General features: G+C 53.1%; 1 protein-coding gene across 1 annotated transcript; it reads left to right on the forward strand.

Moving 5' to 3' along the window:
- Positions 1-659: 659 nt before the first annotated feature.
- Positions 660-13,672, forward strand: LOC114080060 (sialic acid-binding Ig-like lectin 5). The gene is made up of 9 exons (XM_027921591.2): positions 660-767; positions 836-1,219; positions 1,438-1,716; positions 1,992-2,039; positions 2,613-2,831; positions 2,913-3,197; positions 3,377-3,470; positions 4,824-4,905; positions 12,570-13,672. The coding sequence occupies exons 1-9, from the start codon at positions 731-733 to the stop codon at positions 12,756-12,758; spliced, it is 1,617 nt and encodes a 538-aa protein (XP_027777392.2). The 5' UTR covers positions 660-730; the 3' UTR covers positions 12,759-13,672.
- Positions 13,673-18,573: the final 4,901 nt, after the last annotated feature.

Here is an 18,573-nt window from a genome sequence, read left to right on the forward strand (position 1 = left end):
CTTGTCGGGGGAAATTGCTCTTGTTCCCAGCTGGCTCTGAGTTATCATGAAGGCGTTTGAAATTTCCAGTGTTGATCTTTTTTATTTCTTCAGATTTAATGAGTTAAGGATCACATGAAAACAGAAGCCACACTGTGGATTTAGCAGAGAGATTGTGTGTCTGGATGCGTCTGTGTGTGTGTGTGTGTGTGTGTGTGTGTGTAAAACTGAAGAGTGCCTCCAGGGGCACTTAACCACTGAGACACAGCCCCAGCCCTTTCTATTTTTTTTATTTTGAGGCAGGGAGTCACTAAATTGCTGAGAGTTATATTAAGTTGGTGAAGCTGGCCTTGAACTTGTGACTTGTGATCCTCCTGCCTCAGCCTCCCTCTTCAAAAGGATTACAGGAGTGTGCCACTGTGTCCAGCTGTCCTTCCTCTTTGCCATCTGCATCCACCCTTGATGATCCACTGCTGATTTACACCATTTTGCAGGGAGGCACTTCCAGCTTCCTGTCTGGACAAGACTCCACCCTCTGGGGACCTCAGCTCATCCCTGAGGCAACTGTAGGCTTGGGGAGGCAGCTGGTTCCCAGCCCCACCTCAGCACCAGCAGCACGAGGCACCGAGTTCCCCTTTGGTGGGTGACCACAGCTGTCACTCACCACTGGCTTCCTGCCAGGGCTTCCTCTGTCCTGCCCCACCCCAGCTTCAGAGGACCCTGGACTGGCTCCGGCCCTGGCACATGCAGGATGCTGCCCCTGCTGCTGCTGCCCCTGCTCTGGGCAGGTGAGTGGGCTGAGGGAGGGGCGGCCAGGGTGGGGGCGGGGCTGAGCTGAGCCTCTGTGTCCCCCCAGGGTCCCTGCAGGAAGATGCAGGGTACAAGCTCCAGCTGCAGGAGTCGGTGACAGTGCAGGCTGGGCTGTGTGCCCTGGTGTCCTGCTCCTTCTCCTACCCCTGGAGTGGGTGGAGTCCCCCCAGCAAGCTCTACATCTACTGGTTCCGGAAACGGGTCGGGACATACTATGATGGTCCTGTGGCCACAAACAACCCAGACATGGACGTCAGAACAGAACACAGGAATCGATTCCATCTCCCTGGGGACGTCAGGGACAACAACTGCTCTCTGCTCATCAGAGACGCCAAGAAGAAGGACACAGGAAGCTACGTCCTGATGGCAGATGTAGGATGGAATACAAGATATACTTTCAGAGACAAGAAGCTGACTCTGCAGGTGACAGGTAGGCGGGGCCCAGGATGGTACCCAGGTAGTGAAGACCCCTGGGTTAGAACAGGGTCAGGACGCTAGAGCTGTCCCTGCTCTGGTCTTGGGGCCGGGGTGCTCAGAGGTGGTACGGGACCCAGGGCCAGCTCGGGCCCTGAGGCTCCAGTCACTCTCAGCGTCCCCCTGGGTGTCCCCTCTCTCTGGGGCCCAGGCATCTCGCTCTCTCCTCCTCAGCCCTCACAGAGAAGCCCGTCATCCACTCTCTGGAGCCTCTGGAGTCCGGCCGCCCCACAAGCCTGAGCTGCCGCCTGCCAGGGTCCTGTGAAGGGGGAAGGCCTCTCCAGTTCTCCTGGACAGGGGCGGTCACTAGCTCCATGGCCCCCGGGGCCCTGCAGTCCTCAGTGCTCAGCCTCACCCCACGGCCCCAGGACCACGACACCAACCTCACCTGCCAGGTGAAACTGCAGGGATCTGAGGTGACCACGGAGAGCACCGTCCAGCTCAATGTGTCCTGTGAGTGCAGGAGGCCAGCGGGGTCCCCAGGGTATTGTGAGCAGGGTGTGTGTGTGTGTGTGTGTGTGTGGGTGTGGGTGTGGGTGGGTGTGTGTAGGAATGTAGAAGGATAAAGTCAGACAACTTGTTTGTGGAACTGAGCGCTTGGAGTCCAGGTGGGGGGGTCAGAGGGACAGCACCCCCCCTTCCTGGTGTCCATGGCCCCCTTGGGCTCCTCCATGGCCCACGCCCTTCCCACTGCTCACTCTGAAGCAGGACCCTGTCTTTCCTCCCAGATGCCCCTCAGAACTTCAGCATCCACATCCTCTTCAGAAACGGCACAGGTAGGAAAGCGCTCTTCCTGTCCACAGCTGAGACCACCTCCAAGTACAGGGGACTCAAGCTTAATGGAATTGGATTTAGGAGCAGGAAGAAAGAACCATCCCCTTCCATCACCTACCCTCTGTGCACCCCACGTTCACACACTAGGTTCTTTTCAAAGTCACAAGCAGTCTCTGGACCCTGCCTGTCCCCTGTCCCTGCCAGGTCCACTTCTTACTAGGATCTCCAGGACCCACAGATCCATGCCACCCCACCTCACCATGGCTCGGCTCTGGGGGCTCCTGCCCCTGCGCTGGCCTCCTGAGTCCTGGTCCTGCTGCACTGACCTACCCTCTTTCCCAAGGCCACAGGGCTCTCTGATTTCTCTGCCACACAGTCCACACATGTCCCTGTGAGACGCTGAGTCTCCTCTCAAGACTCGCAGCCAAAGTCTCCAGGGTGTAAAGGCCCAGCCTTTGAGAACCGACAGGAATCCAGTGGGGATGGGCCAAGGGAGTGGGGAGGTCCAGTCAGACCTGGGAGCAGGGTCCCCTGAGTCCCCCACTGGCGGTCTCTTAGCACCTCTTTCCCCCCAGCTTTCCTGGAAGGCCAGGCTGTGGTGCTGTGCTGTGCTGCAGACAGCAACCCTGCGGCCCAGCTGAGCTGGTTCCAGAGGTCCTCCACCCAGAACGTCTCCCAGGTCTCTGACACTGGGCTCCTGGACCTGCCCCGAGTAGGGGCTGCGGAAGGAGAGGCCTTTACCTGCCGAGCTCAGAATGCACTGGGCTCCCACAGTGTCTCTGTGAGGCTCTCCTGTGAGTTCGGGAACCCTGAGATGTGGACATCTGGATTCTGGAGGAGGGGCACCTGCTGACCCTCCTGCTCCTTCCCCACAGACCCCCCAAGGCTGCTGGGACCCTCCTGCTCCTGGGAGGCCCAGGCTCTGCTCTGCAACTGCTCCTCCCGCGCCTGGCCGGCCCCCTCCCTGCACTGGCGGCTGGGGGAGGGGCTGCTGGAGGGGAACAGCAGCAATGCCTCCCTCAGGGTCACCTCCAGCTCCGTGGGGCCCTGGGCCAACAGCTCCCTGAGCCTCCACGGGGCGCTCAGCTCCGACCTCAGGCTGAGCTGTGAGGCCCAGAACGCCCAGGGCACCCAGAGCGCCACCGTCCTGCTGCTGCCAGGTCAGGGGCCTGTTGTGGAGGGAGACAGGGTGTCTGAGGGGAGCCTCCTGGATCTGGGGACGGGGGCTGGGTCTGGAATAAGCGGCTGGGAGTTGGGCCCTTGGCTTCCTGACTGAGCCAGCCCTGAGCGGCTCCACCAGGAGCGGGGAGAGTGAGTCCTCTGTCCTTCTTCTCTGCAGGAAGGTCCAGGCCAGGGGTGTTGCTCGCAGCCCTTGGAGGTGCTGGTGCAGGGGCCCTGCTCTCTCTCTGTCTCTGCCTCGTCTTCTTTTGCATGTAAGTCTTGGTCCCCGGAGTTGTGATTCAGGATCTTTAAGATGCGGAGAAGGGCTCCAATGATCAGGATGGAAATAAAGATTTTACTACTCACAGACCCTGGGTTTGGGGGGGTGCAGGTGCCTGAGGTCATGCGCATGGCAGTCAAGGAGCACCCCGGCTCCTTGGGGGGGGGTAAGGCATTATCCAGTCAGGCGGTGTCAGAGGGGTTTAATGGAGCAGGTGAATGTGAGTCCCAGGGAGTCACATTCACAGGGTGACATCTGTGCGTCCATGCAGGGTGTGGGGGCAGGGGCCACTCAGGTGTGCTGTCTGCAGCTGTGATCTCCAGGAGGGAGGGGCTGAGGCAGATGTCTGGTGGAGCACACTGAGGGACAGGAGGAGGTGGAGAGCTAGAAACTGTGGCTGAGCCCTGCTTCTAGCATAAGGAGCTCAGGCCAATGCAGAATGGCTGCTGAGGCCCCACCAGATCGCGAGAATCCACTAGGAAAGGACAGGGAGGTACGTGGCCGTGAGCAGGCGAGGGGCCCCTGGATCCCAGAAACGCCACACTCAGTAGATGCAGAGGGGCCTCTGTTCTCATTCCTGACAGCCTTATTGGTCCATGCTGCGGGTACTTGCCATCTAAGGGCTGAAGGTGAATAGCTCAAGGGCTTTCAGCGTGTTCACAGAGGAACGCACCCATCGCCACCATCAATTTCGAAGGTTTTCATGAGGCCAAAGTGAAAAAGGGTTCCGCTCCCTCTCATGGTCACCCCCCCCCCCCCCGATTTTCCTCCCGCCCTAACCTCTTCTGTCCCTGGCTTGGCGTAGGTGAAACCCTACGGTACTAGTCCTTTGCGTCTGGATCCTCTCACTTCGCACAGTGTCTTCGGGGTTCTCCCAGGTTGCAGCCCGTGTCAGAGCTTCAACCCTCTTGGTTCCTAAAGGGCACTGCTTGGGGGCTGGAGCTGGAGCCCAGTGGAGGAGCACGTGCCCGCCATGCTCAGGGCTCTGGTTAGACCCCAGCATTGGAAAAAGAAAACAAGGCTCCAGTAATATTCCACTGTATGGATGACACATATTTCCTTCACCCATTCACTATGTGATGGGCACTTGGGTTGCGTCCACCTCTTGGCCATGATGAATAACACTCCTATGATCATTCATAAGCAAGTTCTTACGTATAAGGGGGTCCTGTAGGAGTGGAAATGCAGGCTCAGGCCACTCAGCCTCGTCCCTGGGTGTGCACGGGATGGAGTCCTTTCACGTCCAGGCCTCTGGGTCGGCTGGGTTCTCCATCTTCGCGGGCCAGAGGCAGGCTGCCCACTTGTGCTGGAGCTGGTTCGACTGCCCGTGTGTTCCTTCCCTCAGAGTGAAGTCCTGCAGAAAGCACGGGCCTGGGAAACCAGAGGTCATGGATGACAGGGACCCTGTCATGGACACCGTCCCCTGGGTGAGTGATGTGCATTGGGTCATGTGGGGGGGCGGGGACGTCTGTGCACGTCCACACTGAGGCCTTCAGCATTTCCCACACCTGCTCCTCCCTGGTCACCTGGCAGAGACCCAGGAGGTGTCCTCTCTCCTGTTCTCGGCCTTCATCTCCCGGAGCCAGTAAGGGCTATGTCTGCCCAGCCTTCCTTCTAAGAAAGCTAACTGGCCCTCTACTCATCCTCCTGCCCGAACTCTGCTGGACACTCAGTCTACCTCCCTCCTCGCCTCCGCCTTTCACCCTGGACACAGGCTGCCAGAACCTTCTCCCCAAAGCTCTTACCTTCCAGCCTACCCAGAGCCCCCGAGTTGTTGCCCCATTGCTGGGAGAATCAGGTCTGCACTCCCGGGCCCACCACCTGATGGCCAGCCCCCACTATGTCCTGTCCTCTGGTCCAGCCACAGTGGCCTTCTCACCGTCCACACACAGAGACACACACTTCCAGCTCTGGCCTCAGCATGCACAGCTCCTCCTGCCTGGAACACCCTTTCCTCCCCCTTTCTACCAGGCCCCCTGGTCTAACCCTCAGCTCTAACCTCCCACTCCAGGAAAACCACGTCTCCCTCCCTGCGGGCACCCCCCCCCATGTCCCCAGGGTCCTGCAGGCCTCCCTGTGCTGAGGGGCTCATGATGCCCTCTTCACCTGTCTCCACCCTCTCACTGTATTGGTGACATTCTTCAGGACCAGGGCTGGCTCTCCCTCAGCCTGCCCCTGTCTAGCATGTTCCCCTTCATAGAACCAGGTCCACGTTACCCCTGATGGAATTACCCACGGTGCTTGGTTCCTGATAAGCACTTAGCCCAGGAACAACCATTGTTCACTCTTACTCCCTCATTTTTATTCATAATATGTGAAACACCGTGAGCCTTCCTTCCAGCCCGAGGCCGAAGGCGTGGGCGATGGCTGATACCTCACCCTGCCTGTGTGGCTGCTTGGTCCCCGCCCAGGGCTGCTGTTCTGGGTCTCCTCCTCCTAGTGCTGACATGTACATATAAGAAGCACACTCCACTTAGTTTTTCCCAACCCACAAAGGGCGCCATGTTCTGCTCACTCTTCTTGGACTTGCTTTGTGGACTCTGGATCACACTGATGATTCAGACACATTATTGTGTAGAACTGCAGCTTATTTTCCCCTCATGTACAATAGTTTATCTTGTGATCATGTCAATTATCTAGGCTCAGACAGATGGACAGTTGAGTTGTTTCCAGATTCAGGGAGTTTTTCTTTAGCATCATGTGGGAATTGAATGGCTGGGTCACGGGTATGTGAAGGTCCATCTTTACAAGATTGTGACATGCACTTTCCCAAAGCCCTGGTATCCACGTACACTCCCACCTGTGCCTGTGAGACCCAGGAGGTACGCCCTCAGTCTTCGTAGTTGGTTTTACCGCTTGTCTCAATGTGTTCTCGTCTCACTCTCTCACTATGGTGTCGATTTGCATTTCCTTGGTGTCCAGGAAGATGAAAATCTTTACATTTTCTCTGGCATGTCAACACTTCTCTATGCAATGCCTGCCACATCCGGAGCCCGTTCCTCTACTGAGTGTTCAATCTTGTCAGATTAAACTTGAATTTGTTGGGGGGCTTTATGTATTGATACACTAATTTTTTTTTCTGGAAATATGTACCTCCCAGTGAGTAGTTGGCCTTCACTTTTCCCAAGGTGACCTTGGATGAACGTAAGTTCTTAATTGTAATGTGATCATATTCATGATCATCTTTATTCTACTGAGTGTCTTTTAAGAAAATCTTTCCCATCCTAAGATTGGGATATTTGGGTAAAGTTTCTACTAAAATTTTCATATTTTGCTTTTCACATTTAAGTACTGAACCTACCTGGGGTTGGTGTCTGTGTGTGGTGTGCAGTGTGTACCCACAGGTACTTCCTGTGTTGACACACATGCCACTCTGTCATGTATCCTCATACCGTGTGGGAGCGGGCCCCTTCTGTGGCCTCTGCTATGATGCAATAACCAAGTTTATTGTCTCCGAGCCAGAACGGTCTAGGAGTAAACAGAAAGGCCCCCATGTCTAATGGAGCAAGACTCCTCCTCCGTCTCCTTCCACAAATAGTCTTGGCTATTCTTGACCCTTTGTTTTTCATGTGACTGTAGAATCAGTCTGTCAAGTTTTAAAACAGACTTCTGTTGGTGTTTTAATTGGAGTTACATTGAGCCTGTTTGTCAGTTTGGGAAGAATTTGCTTATTTATGAATCCTTCTTATTGACACAAGTATATTCATCTTAAATCTCTTTTAGTGTTTTCAAGGAAGATGTAGGATTTCTCCACACAGGGCTTGTTCCTCTTTTGATGTTTCTTCCTAAATATGGTTAGGGTTGCTATTATAATATCTATCTTTTAAAAAGTGTATTTTTTAAAAATTTCATATTGCCTAAATGATGAGTGAGAGCCTTTGTTTAAATGTGAGGTTTTTAAAATATCACAGGCAGGACTTTGGTGTCATTTAGGGTCTCATTACTTTGGTAGCTGAAGAATTCTTAGGTCTTTTTCATGAGCCTGCTGATCTGTTAATGATTGATTGACTGGTTGCAGTGCTGGGGATTGAATCCAGGACCTCGCTCATGCTTCACTAATGCTCTGCCCCTGAACTACACCGCCAGCCCTTTTTATTTTTTATTTTGAGACATGGTCTCGCTACGTTGCTGAGCCTGGCTTTGAACTTGCCGTCCTCCCACCTCGGTGTCTCAGTCAGCGATTTGGCTGCTGTGACTGAAAGACCTGACAAGAACAATTTTAGGAGGAAAAGGTTATCTGGGGCTCATAGCTTCAGAGGTCTCAATCCATAGAGAGCCAGCTCCATTCATTCCTGGGAGCTCAAAGTGAGGCAGAACCTCATGGCAGAAGAGTGTGGCGGAGAGAAGCCACTGGAGACATCACACCAGGACGCAGAGAGAAACAGACAGAGACAGAGGGGGAGATCCCTTCATGGACAAAATATAAACCCGAAGGGCAGGCTCCGGTCACCCCACCTCCTGCAGCCACACCCTATCCAGTTGTCACTGGTTTCCCCATCAGGGGATTAGTGCACTGATTGGGTGAAGCTCCTCATAACCCAATCATTTCTCCTCTGAGCTTCTTGCATTGTCTCACTCATGAGCTTTTGGAGGACACCTTATATCTAAACCATAACACTCAGCCTCCCAGGTCACTGGGATTACAGGCGTGCACCACTGCACCAGCTGACCTGTTCTTTTCTCAGAGAGAGATGACATCTCAGAGATGTTATCCTTGACTGTCATGATTTGCTGAGTCAGAGCAGCTGAATTTGATGCAGGTGTGATTCTATTTTCTTCAACAATCAGCTCATCCTTTTGGACTTCCTCTCATGTGCCCTGTAGGTGTATTTTCTTCTATGAGATTTCAACAATTTACCCACTTTCCTGAATACTCACTTTGAGGGGAAGTGAAAGCACACAGACCTGGCTGCCTGCAGCCACAGAAGCTGCACCACCTCTCAGACCACAGGGTGAGATCCACTGAACTGCAGACAAATGCTTTTCACTTCCTCACTGTCCGTCAGCACAGAGCTTCTGCTTTTTCTTTCCAACACAGATGGAGCTGAACTCCTCTGGTGGGCTCCCCAGGGCTTCTCTGTGACTGCATCACTTTATGGTGACACCCACCTCCACAGGTGACACAGCACCTCCACAGATGTCTGGGTGCCGAGAACCAGCTCCACTGTCTAAGTAGCTTCATCGAGTGAAACTCAAATTACTAATTTTTTATTGTTGTTTTGGTGCCAAGGATTGAACCTGAGGCCTTGCAGATGCTAGGCAAGTGCTGTACAAGTAAGCCACATCCCCAGCTCAAATTACATTTTTAATTTATCTTGTATCCTGTTGATTTGGTAAGCTAGCCTATTAATTGAAATAATCTGTATATATAAATTGAATTATTTTGAATAATTTTAAAATTTAAAAACATCATATATTGGTTGGTGTGGGGTATTACTTCGAATCCTTTGGGATTTCGAATTAGATGATTTTTGTCAGCTACAAGATCAGACTGCTTATTTCTTCTCTTTATATCCTTTGTTCCTTTTGCTTATTCTAATGCACTGGCTGAGACTCCGGTCAAACTCAAGGAGAAGTGTGTGACCTTGGGCATCTTTTGTTACTCCTGACTTTGAGGGAAATGAACTCTCTAACTCACTATCCTGCCATTCAGGTTGGTTTCTGTCAACCTTATTCAGGTGAAGGAAATTTCTTTCTATCACTAAATCACTATACATTTTTTATTATAAATTTTTATTGAACATTTCAAATAAAATCCAACTGATAGGATTTTTGCCCTCCTAAATCTATTACCATTGTTAGTGACGATGAATTTTTTGTTGATGTTGTACTGGGGATTGAAGCCTGGGTCTTGCTCATACTACACGCTTCTGTCAAAGATTTTTCTCAGGTGAAACTACTCTGTCTTTCCTGGGAGAACCACATTGTTCCGGGCGTATGTTTTTGGTACCCTGTAGATTCAGTTGGTTAGTGTCTTTGCCTCTCTATACATCAACAGACCTGTCACTTCCTTTCTTCTCCTGTCGACTTTGTTTGGACATTGTTCTGCCGCGCGACCAGCACGCTAGCTTCATACTAGAGGTCCTAAGCATAGAAGTTAACTAGTGAGATCAAAATAAACACACATAAACTCAACTTACCTTTTTCTTGACCAGGTCTGAGAGGCTCCTGCCTCGAGCCACCCGGTGGGGTAGCAAGGTTTACACAAGAGACCAGCAGGAGAGAGGAAGGGGCACTCCAGGGAGTGGCCTTTTATTGGGGAACAAGAAATTCAAGGGAAAATTCCATCCGATGAAGGTCTAGGGGGACAGCATTCCAAGGTCAGGGTCAGTGATTGGTCTCAGGGTCAATGGTCAGTCACACCCCCACAGGGATGGGCTCTCCCACCTAAAAAGGGTGGGGATTAGTTCTGACACAGCTTGGCCGGAAAGCCTCACACCCAGGCAGGGAGGTGCCCAATCACGTGCGAGAACGGCTTCCCACACATTGAGATAACACTGAGGTGGTGAAGACAACTGCTCCTTTCTATCGTCTGGAAGAGAGTGCATGAATCTGGGATGGCTCACTTCTTGACAGGCTGATAGATGTCAAGGGCTCACTCCATTTTCCTAGATGAGTCATTTTATGTGTTGTTCAGTGAGCTTTTTCCTGGGGACATGTTAGTTTTTTTGACAAAGGTCATGTGTGTGTGCATTCTGCAGTCTCTGTACTAGTTTAGAGAGTTTACTTCCCCTTTTATACTCCTGGTAGAGTGCCCAGTGACTTCTCTCTTTTTCTCTAGGTAGATCTCACTGTCTTCTTATTTATTATCAGTTTCAGAGAACCAACTTTTGGGATGCTTGACTTTCTCACTGCACCTTTGTTTTCTACCTGGTTTGGTTTTGCTCTCATTTTCTCAGCCCCTGCCTTCTGCTTCCTTCCGTTCATTCTGATGTGCGTCACTGATTTTTAAGCGGGATACTTAGCTTATTAACTTATAGCTCTTTCTTCTTTATGAAAGTAGTTATGGATGCATTTCTTTAAAACACCACAAGTTTTGATATGTTATTTTTACATCAAATCAGTTCCAGATATGTTAGAGCTCATCAAAATTTCTTCTTGGAATCTTACATTATTTGGTGTTTTAAAAAATTATACAGATATTTTTAGACAACTTTCCATAAAAGATCCTAACTAGATGCCTTTTGGTGAAAATGCATGGTCTTTATTATACCGAATTTTACGTTGTATTGAGGCTTGATCTGTGACCTGTACCTAATGAGGTTTTATAATGTTTCCTGTGTGCTTAAGAATATGCATATTTTTATTTCTTAAATTATAGATAAAAGTTCCCAGACCAGTGCATTCATTGTAATATTTAAATCCAGATCTTTTCTGATAGATTCCCTGATCTGCAAATATTCGGGAAACGTGTCTTAAAATCTTAGATGATGATAACATATTTGTCAATTCCTCCCTGCAGATCTACCATGTGTTTCTTATATCTATGTGCTTTTAATTAAAACTATTTATTTTAGAAGCCTCAATTCTCAGTGTATTGAACATCTGATCACACATGCTTTAAAGTTTATTTGGTTGGATCTTAACACAGCTACCCAAATTTGTGGTGGGTTAGATGGGGCCTTATGCTTTTCAAGCCTCATTTTCCCCAACATTTTAAATATTTATGCTTTAGCAGTGGTTTTTGTACATGGTGTGTAAGCAGCTGTTCAAGAGTGTCCTGTGACACCCTCTTGCGTTTACCCTGTCGGTGTTGATTGTGATCATTGATGTGGAGATTTCACATTTTAATTTTACTTGGCTCTACTTCTCTAATGTTTTGGTTTCCTTCTTTCTTACTTAAAAATCAATGCCTCTGTCTCACAGAGAACACTTTCTTATCTCTTGGTCACTCTTCCTTCTACTCTGTAAAATGTTGGTATTTTCTATAGATCTAAATTTTCATTCTGGGTCATTAAGAACATATTTGTGATTTTTCCATTCCCTTTTTGAAAATATGCAGCTACACGTTTCACCAAGCTATTTTGCACCTTCATATCCTGTACTTATCACAGGATATCCTGGGGTTGTTCTCTCTCTCTCTCTCTGTTTTTTCTTTTTTTAATTTGTCTTCCCAGTGGGGCTTCAGTCTCGGTTTCCCTGTGCCGAAGCTTCGGCGGGGGGGGGGGGGGGGGGGGGGGGGGTGAAAAATTGAAAACAATTTTTTTGCCCCTATTTTTACCCAGAGAGAAGAGGAATTCCAGGATCTGATGTCCCTCAGCCCTTGTCCCTTCAGCCCGACTTCCCCTTGAGCCATGAGATGTTTTCCCCAATTGGACCTGGGGTCTCTTGGGGAGTGGTCCCCTACCTCAGCTCCCAAGGGCACCTGAGGGGTCTGGTTGGGGCTGTTCACAGGTGCCTTCCGCAGGACACCTCTTTTCGGATGGACTGCTGGATGCCCCAGGACCCCCTGTGACCTGGCGGCCCTTGTTTATATGGGCAGGTGCCTTGTGGCTCCCATCTGGCCAGCATCCGGTTCATTCCCACCAAGACGGCCACTCTGGGGGGAGCGCTGGCCAGGAGAGCCCGGTTTGGGCGTGGGGTCAAGTCACAGCGCAGGCTGGTGGCCCAGCACCTGCAGTGCAGCGGCGGAGCGGTGCTGGGGACCCGGAGAGAAGAGGGCAGGTCCCGGGGGCAGCGGGAGGGGCGGCGCAGGACGCCTCCACCAGGCTCGGGCGGGACCTGCAGGCTGCCGCCCTCACGGGTCGCGGCTGTTGGAGAGGGGGGCTGCCCCTGGGCTCTAGAGCAAGCCGATGGGCTCCGTGGGGTCACGCAGTGACGACAGGCACCTGCTTGGGGGCGGGCACCAGGTCAAGTCAGGAAAGCTGCCCGGCTGCCCCGTCGGGAAGCGGTTACAAGGGGTCCAAGGAGGCCAACTCCGCATCGACCACCTTGAGGAAGGAGCAGGGCGAGACCCCGGAGCCGCCGAGGGCGACTGCGCCTGCTGCCGTAGGGGGAGCAGATGCCCCGGCGACTGGGGTTAAGAATTCGCAGGTGAGGATCCCCACCTTGCCCGCCTCCTGATTCCGCCTTTCTCCCTCCTCCCCTCCAGGGTCCCAGGCAGAAGTCCTGTCCCGACAGCTCTGGGGACCAAGCCTGCCCGGCTGGGGGCGCTGTCCCCCCAGGGAAGCAGGAGATGCACTACGCCACGCTCAGCTTCCACGGGACCCCGTCGGCAATGCCTCGCGGGCGCGAGGCCACCAGCAGCACAGACTACTCAGAGATCAGGACGAGCAAGTGAGGACACCCCAGAGCCCGGCCTGGCGGGAGGAGAGGAGAAGTCAGGACTGACTGCGGAAGCAGGAAGCATCGCCACCCAAAACTGAAAGTGCGGCCCCGGTCGAGCAGAGAGGGCCACTGCGGGATGGAGAGACTTGGGCTCAAACCGGCCCCAGCGCCTTCTGGGGCATTATTATCAAGAGAGCCACCTCACCTCTGTCCTCATTTCCCATCCTGTAAGTCAGAGAAACCGAGACGTGGAAGCCACAGCAGAGGTGCGCTGCAGGGCAGCTGCTTCCTCCTTCTCCTGGCAAGTTCCCCTGAGGCTGGGGGACCCGGGCAGGAACTGGCCAGCAACTTGTGGAAGTCCCTCCAGGAGAGGCCAGCTCCTCTGCCCAGCATCGGGTTCATGCTGTGACGACCACTGTGCTCTCCAGGTCATCTCTTCACCCCACCATGTCCACCAAGGGCTCCAGCATCTCTCTTCCTCCCCAGTCCCTTCCTCGGCCCCTTTTGGGGGTGTCCAGAGGGCCTGTGCACAGCCTAAGAGCTGAGAATGACTTTCTTCCTGGCCTCAGACAACCTGTCACAGGCCTCTCCTTCCTCTGGTTCTCCGGGCTCTTGATGGTCTCCCTGCAAACCTCACCATTCCCTGGACCCTCCACACTGGTTCACACCACCCCAGCTTTGCAGCTGCGACCCTCCTCCTGGAGGCCATGCCCCTGGCTTCTGTCTGGCTCATGCCTTCCCGCTGTCCATCCTGCTCTCCAGACGCTGGTCCTTGGTGGATGGTGGAGAGGGTGGACCGAAGACAGACCACATACATGCCCTTCTCGAAACCCAAACTCGTTGGGTTTTTTAAGTGCTAAGACAAAAGCAGTGATGGGTTTTCAAGCAGCACCCAAACGTAAATAAACAGCAATGTTGTCTCCTAAACGTTCAAGTGGCCATGAGGAAAGGAGTGGGCAAGTCCAGTGTGGCACAGAGTATTGGATAAATGCTTCAGTTAGAGACAGAGTCAGCTTGGGTTAATATCCCAGCCACAGGAGCTCCTTGGGTCATGATGGCGGTGCACATCAGACCCTTAACCCTGGGACAGCACAGCTCAGGGGCTCAGCACACTACCATGGATCCCTCATTTACCCTGATAATGGCGGGACTCGCTGGGAGCTGAACCCAGGGCCTTGTGCAGGCTGAGCAAACACTATTCTACGGAGCAGTATCCCCAGCCCTGCTTTGTACCACTGTAAAGTTGAAATATCATAAGTCAAGTCGTGCAAAGTAAGGGTCAGTCTGTTCAAGGTCTTCACCATACACACACCTAACGTAAAACACCAGAGGATGTCAAGGAGCAGAAGGAGACAAATTGTGCATTATGCCAACTCTGAGAAAAAGAAAACTTATATAGTCCTTTTTGGTGATACCAAATACACAGGGCCACACTGTTATGTTCTTACAGGATTCTAAAGCACCCACTCTTATTTCAGAATACGTACACAAGGATGGTGCTTATAGTCAAAGGCAGAAAATGAGACGCTCTCAAGTGTCAGTATAGGGGTCACTCATGAAGAGGACCTTCTTGTCCTGCTTCTGGGACTGAGAGATGACCACACAATGTGAATCTTTGTAACAAAAACGTGAAAATATAGCAAGATAGGACAAGTCTGGTGTTCTGAGAGTCATCTTTTGTTGGAGATTTTGAATAAAAAATAAAAGTTCCTTAACAGAGATTATGGCCCAATGTCAAGGACAACTCATCCTGCCTATCCAGAGGCTTGATAGATTTGACAACACTAAAATTGGAACAGTTTTCTCAAAGGACTCTGGAGATAAAGTTAGGTCTGCAAAGTATAAAGCTTACCAGACATTATTGGTTGTGGGGACACAGGGAGAGGTCCTGACTGTCAGCAAGACCCATCTGACTGAAGGCCAGGGGCCTGGCAGGGCCTGGCATATCCTGAAATGGTGAGGGGGTAAAGCCAGGGCTGAGTGAACGCTGAAAGGAAGTCGGTCCTGGTGGAAGTGGGTCCAGGTCCCCACAGCCCCTCCCCAAATCACAGCAGCCCCAGGGCTGCTCAGGGCAAGAGCAAGAGATGGAGGCTGCAGGCCGGGCTGGGTTCCCTCTGCAGTAGGGCCGAGTCCACCTGGCTGTCTTTGCGGCTCCAATGCCTGCACGGTGTGTAGCCAAGGCAGAGCTCAACGCTGATTTATGGGTGTTTCCAGTATCTCAGCCTCTCCCCAACACAGTCTATTCCATGAGGCAAATCCCTGCACTGCTAGTTGCAGTGAGGAAACAGCCACAGGCCCACAGCTCACACCGCTGCCGGCCCAGAACAGGCAGCAGGTGCCCCTTACAACTCCAGCCTCGGCCGGTTCTTCCTGCTTCAGCGCAGCTCATCCCCAGCCTCCTGCTTCCCCTCGCTTCCCCCGACCCTCTCTGCAGGCCACATTGAAATCCCGATTCTCCGAGGTGCTCTGGCTGGCTTGGTTGCTCCCCTAAGACCCACGGAAGTTCACCGGGGACCTTCCTCCTCTGGGAACCTTCCGGTGGATCACTCCTTGCCTGTAGTAAGCAGGTTGAGAATCCGCTGGAAGCAAAGCATCCTGAACTAGGAGGAAGGTGGTGCTGGGAACTGGTCCTTGGAGAAATGACCTCAAACCCCCTGGACTCCCCTCTGGTGGCAGCTCCTGGGCTATGGTCTGATGGTCCATCCCTCTTGAATGCAAACCCGCCCCAGAGCATGTCTGGTTTCTTTGGGGATCCAGTGTTTGATACAGGGTTCAGGAGCACGCTCTGTGGTACCAGGTGGGTGTCGGTTGCCATCCCAACCCCAGAATGTAGGCGATGATGTGAGACCCTGTATGGCCACTCCACCAGGAGTCTCAGTTTCCCACTCTGTCAGATGAGAGTTACCAACCGACCCCTCTCAGCTGGTGGCGAGGGTGAAATGTGGGGAGACAGCCGGGGCCTGGCACCCGGGGCCTGGCACCGGGGAGCACCAGCTGACACCCAGCTCCCTCCTGGTCTCCTGAGCGAGGGGACAGCCAGCAACACTCAGTATGTGGTCTTCGGAAGAATTCCTCCTCTCCCCTGTCTCTCCACCAGAGCGGAGGAATAAGCACACGGCAAACAGAGGGTCTGAGGGAAAGCACCGAGAGGCGCCCACCTGCCCCGTTTCTTCCCGGATCCTGCTCACCTGGGCGTCCTGCGGGCCTGGGGCTCGGACCTTGTGCCTGGGGATTTGGGCGAATGGCAAGAGTGGGCGGTTTCCTGGATTCAGAGACCTGCGGTGCTCCAGGACCACGGACAGCGCCAAGCCCGCGGCCGGGGCGCCCAGCAGGCCCTGGCGGGTGGAGCGCCCCCTGCAGACAAGCTCGGGTCTGTCTCAGGGGCAGAAGGAAGCAAGTCGGGGAACCGGGTTGGTGACATTCTGTCCTGCAGGACAGAGGGGCTGTTAAGGGGTCCAAGCTTCTCCTCAGCCTCCCCTCTGAAAGCTCCCTAGGGAAGAGAGGACTTAGCTGCAGAGAGACAACACATTTCTCACAAGGCACTGGGTTCCTCTCCCCTCAGGGCCGACTACCTGTCCATACAACACTGTGTCAGACTCCTTCCCCTCCTCCCCTCACTGTCCAGTGGGCTGGGATTCATCTCTTGATTTAACTCCCTTCCTTCTACTGTTATGGAGCTCTGGACAACACTATTTTTGAACAACAACAAAAGAACATTTTTGTGGCCCTATTCTGTGCCTGGCTCTATGTCAAGTCCTGCTTGATCTCACGTGAAAGAATGACGTATCAGGAAACTCATTAGAAATATGTATTTTAACTCCTGGGTTACAGAAATAATTTCTAATCTCTTCATTCGGTATGAACAGTAATTACTCAGATTGGAAAAACGATCCTATGGCCTTAGGGGACCCCGGGATGCAAAAATGTGTCATGAGGGGCAGAGAAGACCCAGAAAGGGCAAAATGGTGATATGGTAAGGAGAGGAGAATTGGTAGATACCATGAGGGGGGAGGCCTGTGGGGATGAAGGAACTATTTAGAAGTCGAAGCTCATTCTGAAGGTGTGAGTGCAGGGCCCGTGGGAGACGTGAGAACTGGCTGAAAGATGCCAGCAAGTCCAGCTGTTTTCTGGACTCAAACTGACACAGGAAGAGCACAGTGTCACACCCGCGTCTGCGGCTTGAGCCAGGGGCCCAGCTCTCAGTTACAGCCCTGACCATGGAGGAAACCATCTCAGAGGAGTTTGAATTCAGTCATCCTTTCTGGAAGCTTCTTGGGTGGCCAGACATGGGCTGATGGCCAGGGAGGTCTTGGCCCCAGACCCTCCTGCTCCTAGAGAGAAGCTTCAAGAATTCCAAGTGGGGAGCGGGAGGGAGGGAGCCAGGCCTCACATCTGAGGGGAGTGGAGATGGACACCTGGGAAGGCAACACCTGAACTGGCCGAGGTGGGGAGGAGCCGTGGTCAGGCGGCCGCTGGACCTGGAGTGAGAGGAGCTCAGTTTCATTTCCTGGGTGGTCCTGGGGCTACCCTGGATTGGGGAGCCCAATCTAGAAAGTGTCTCCAGCTGCCTGCTCCTCCTACGTCTGTCCTGGGGCCCCAGACAGAAAGGGCTGGTCAGGTGACATCGGGGGTCCCAGACCTGCCCACTCCAAGTCAGGTTGCTGCTGCTTCCTGCTCTGTGAGCATGCAGAGGAGAGAGGGCTGCTGCGGGTAGACTGACCCCACGGAGGGTCTCTGGGCTCCGTGTTGGGGTTCAACGTGGAGAAACGCGCAGGTAGGAGCTGCAGTGTGAGAAGGTCCATCCAGCGCAGGACCAAGAGCCTTTGCCTCCTCAGGCTCTGACCTTCCTCACCCTGAAAGCTCTGTTTTTATTCTAGAATTATCTCTATCTTTTGAACTGTGGAAGAGGCCAGAACATACCACCGACTTCTTATACCCACAAACAGCTGCAGCAAGCCAACCAAACGCCCTGGGCCAATGTCACCGCCTTAGGGACCTCCAGATCAAGCTCCCTGGGCCACAGGGATGGCAGGGTGAGGGAGAGGAGGACATTTTTCATGAGACACTCTCCCAAATAGAAAACACTATCTTTGCATGTGCCAGAGAGGGACAGAGCCTCCTCCAGGGGCCTGGGCTGAGGAAGGCAGGAAGGCCTGAGGCTGAAAGGGAAGGGTCAGCGGGGGCTGTGCAGAGGCCACTCCTGTGCCACCCTTCTCTGTGCTCTAGGTCCCCCAGTGCTGACCCAGGTACCTGACATTCACGTCCTGGAGTCTGGGCACAAAGGGATCCTGCCTTCCCCATGCAAAAGTTTGTGGGGACAGGACACAACAACTCTCCCGGCAGTGGGCCACCCTGAGACACTGCACCCCAAACCACACTTCTTCTAATCCAAAGATCCTCTGCACAGGATCCCCAGGTGGACTCAGATCCGGTCACATTTGCTGGTTCCGTGAAGGGGCCGTCCTCACCCAGATGCTCCAGGGCCACACAGCAGAGTCCTCAGCACCAAAGGCCAGGGCAAGCCCCCCCCCCAAGACCTCCAGACCAGCACCGTCCTGCCCCCGATTACAAGATGCTCCAGATGTGAAACACAGGGACACCGGGGCTCTTTGAGGATGACAGGCATGTCCTAGAAGAGGGGAAGGTCATGGAGTGTGGGGACGTGGAGGAGGAGGGGGGCAGGGGACTGCTGACTCCCCTGCTGGGCGACCTTCACAGCTGGTGATGCCACAGAGTGGACGTTGTGTGGTGCAGCTCTTGTGTCAGGTCAGCTGGCCATGAGACAAACAGGCCTCCGGGGGTCCATTCATGGCTGGCATCCTAGAACC

Source organism: Marmota flaviventris, chromosome 18 (assembly GCF_047511675.1).
Source record: "Marmota flaviventris isolate mMarFla1 chromosome 18, mMarFla1.hap1, whole genome shotgun sequence".
NCBI lineage: Eukaryota > Metazoa > Chordata > Mammalia > Rodentia > Sciuridae > Marmota > Marmota flaviventris.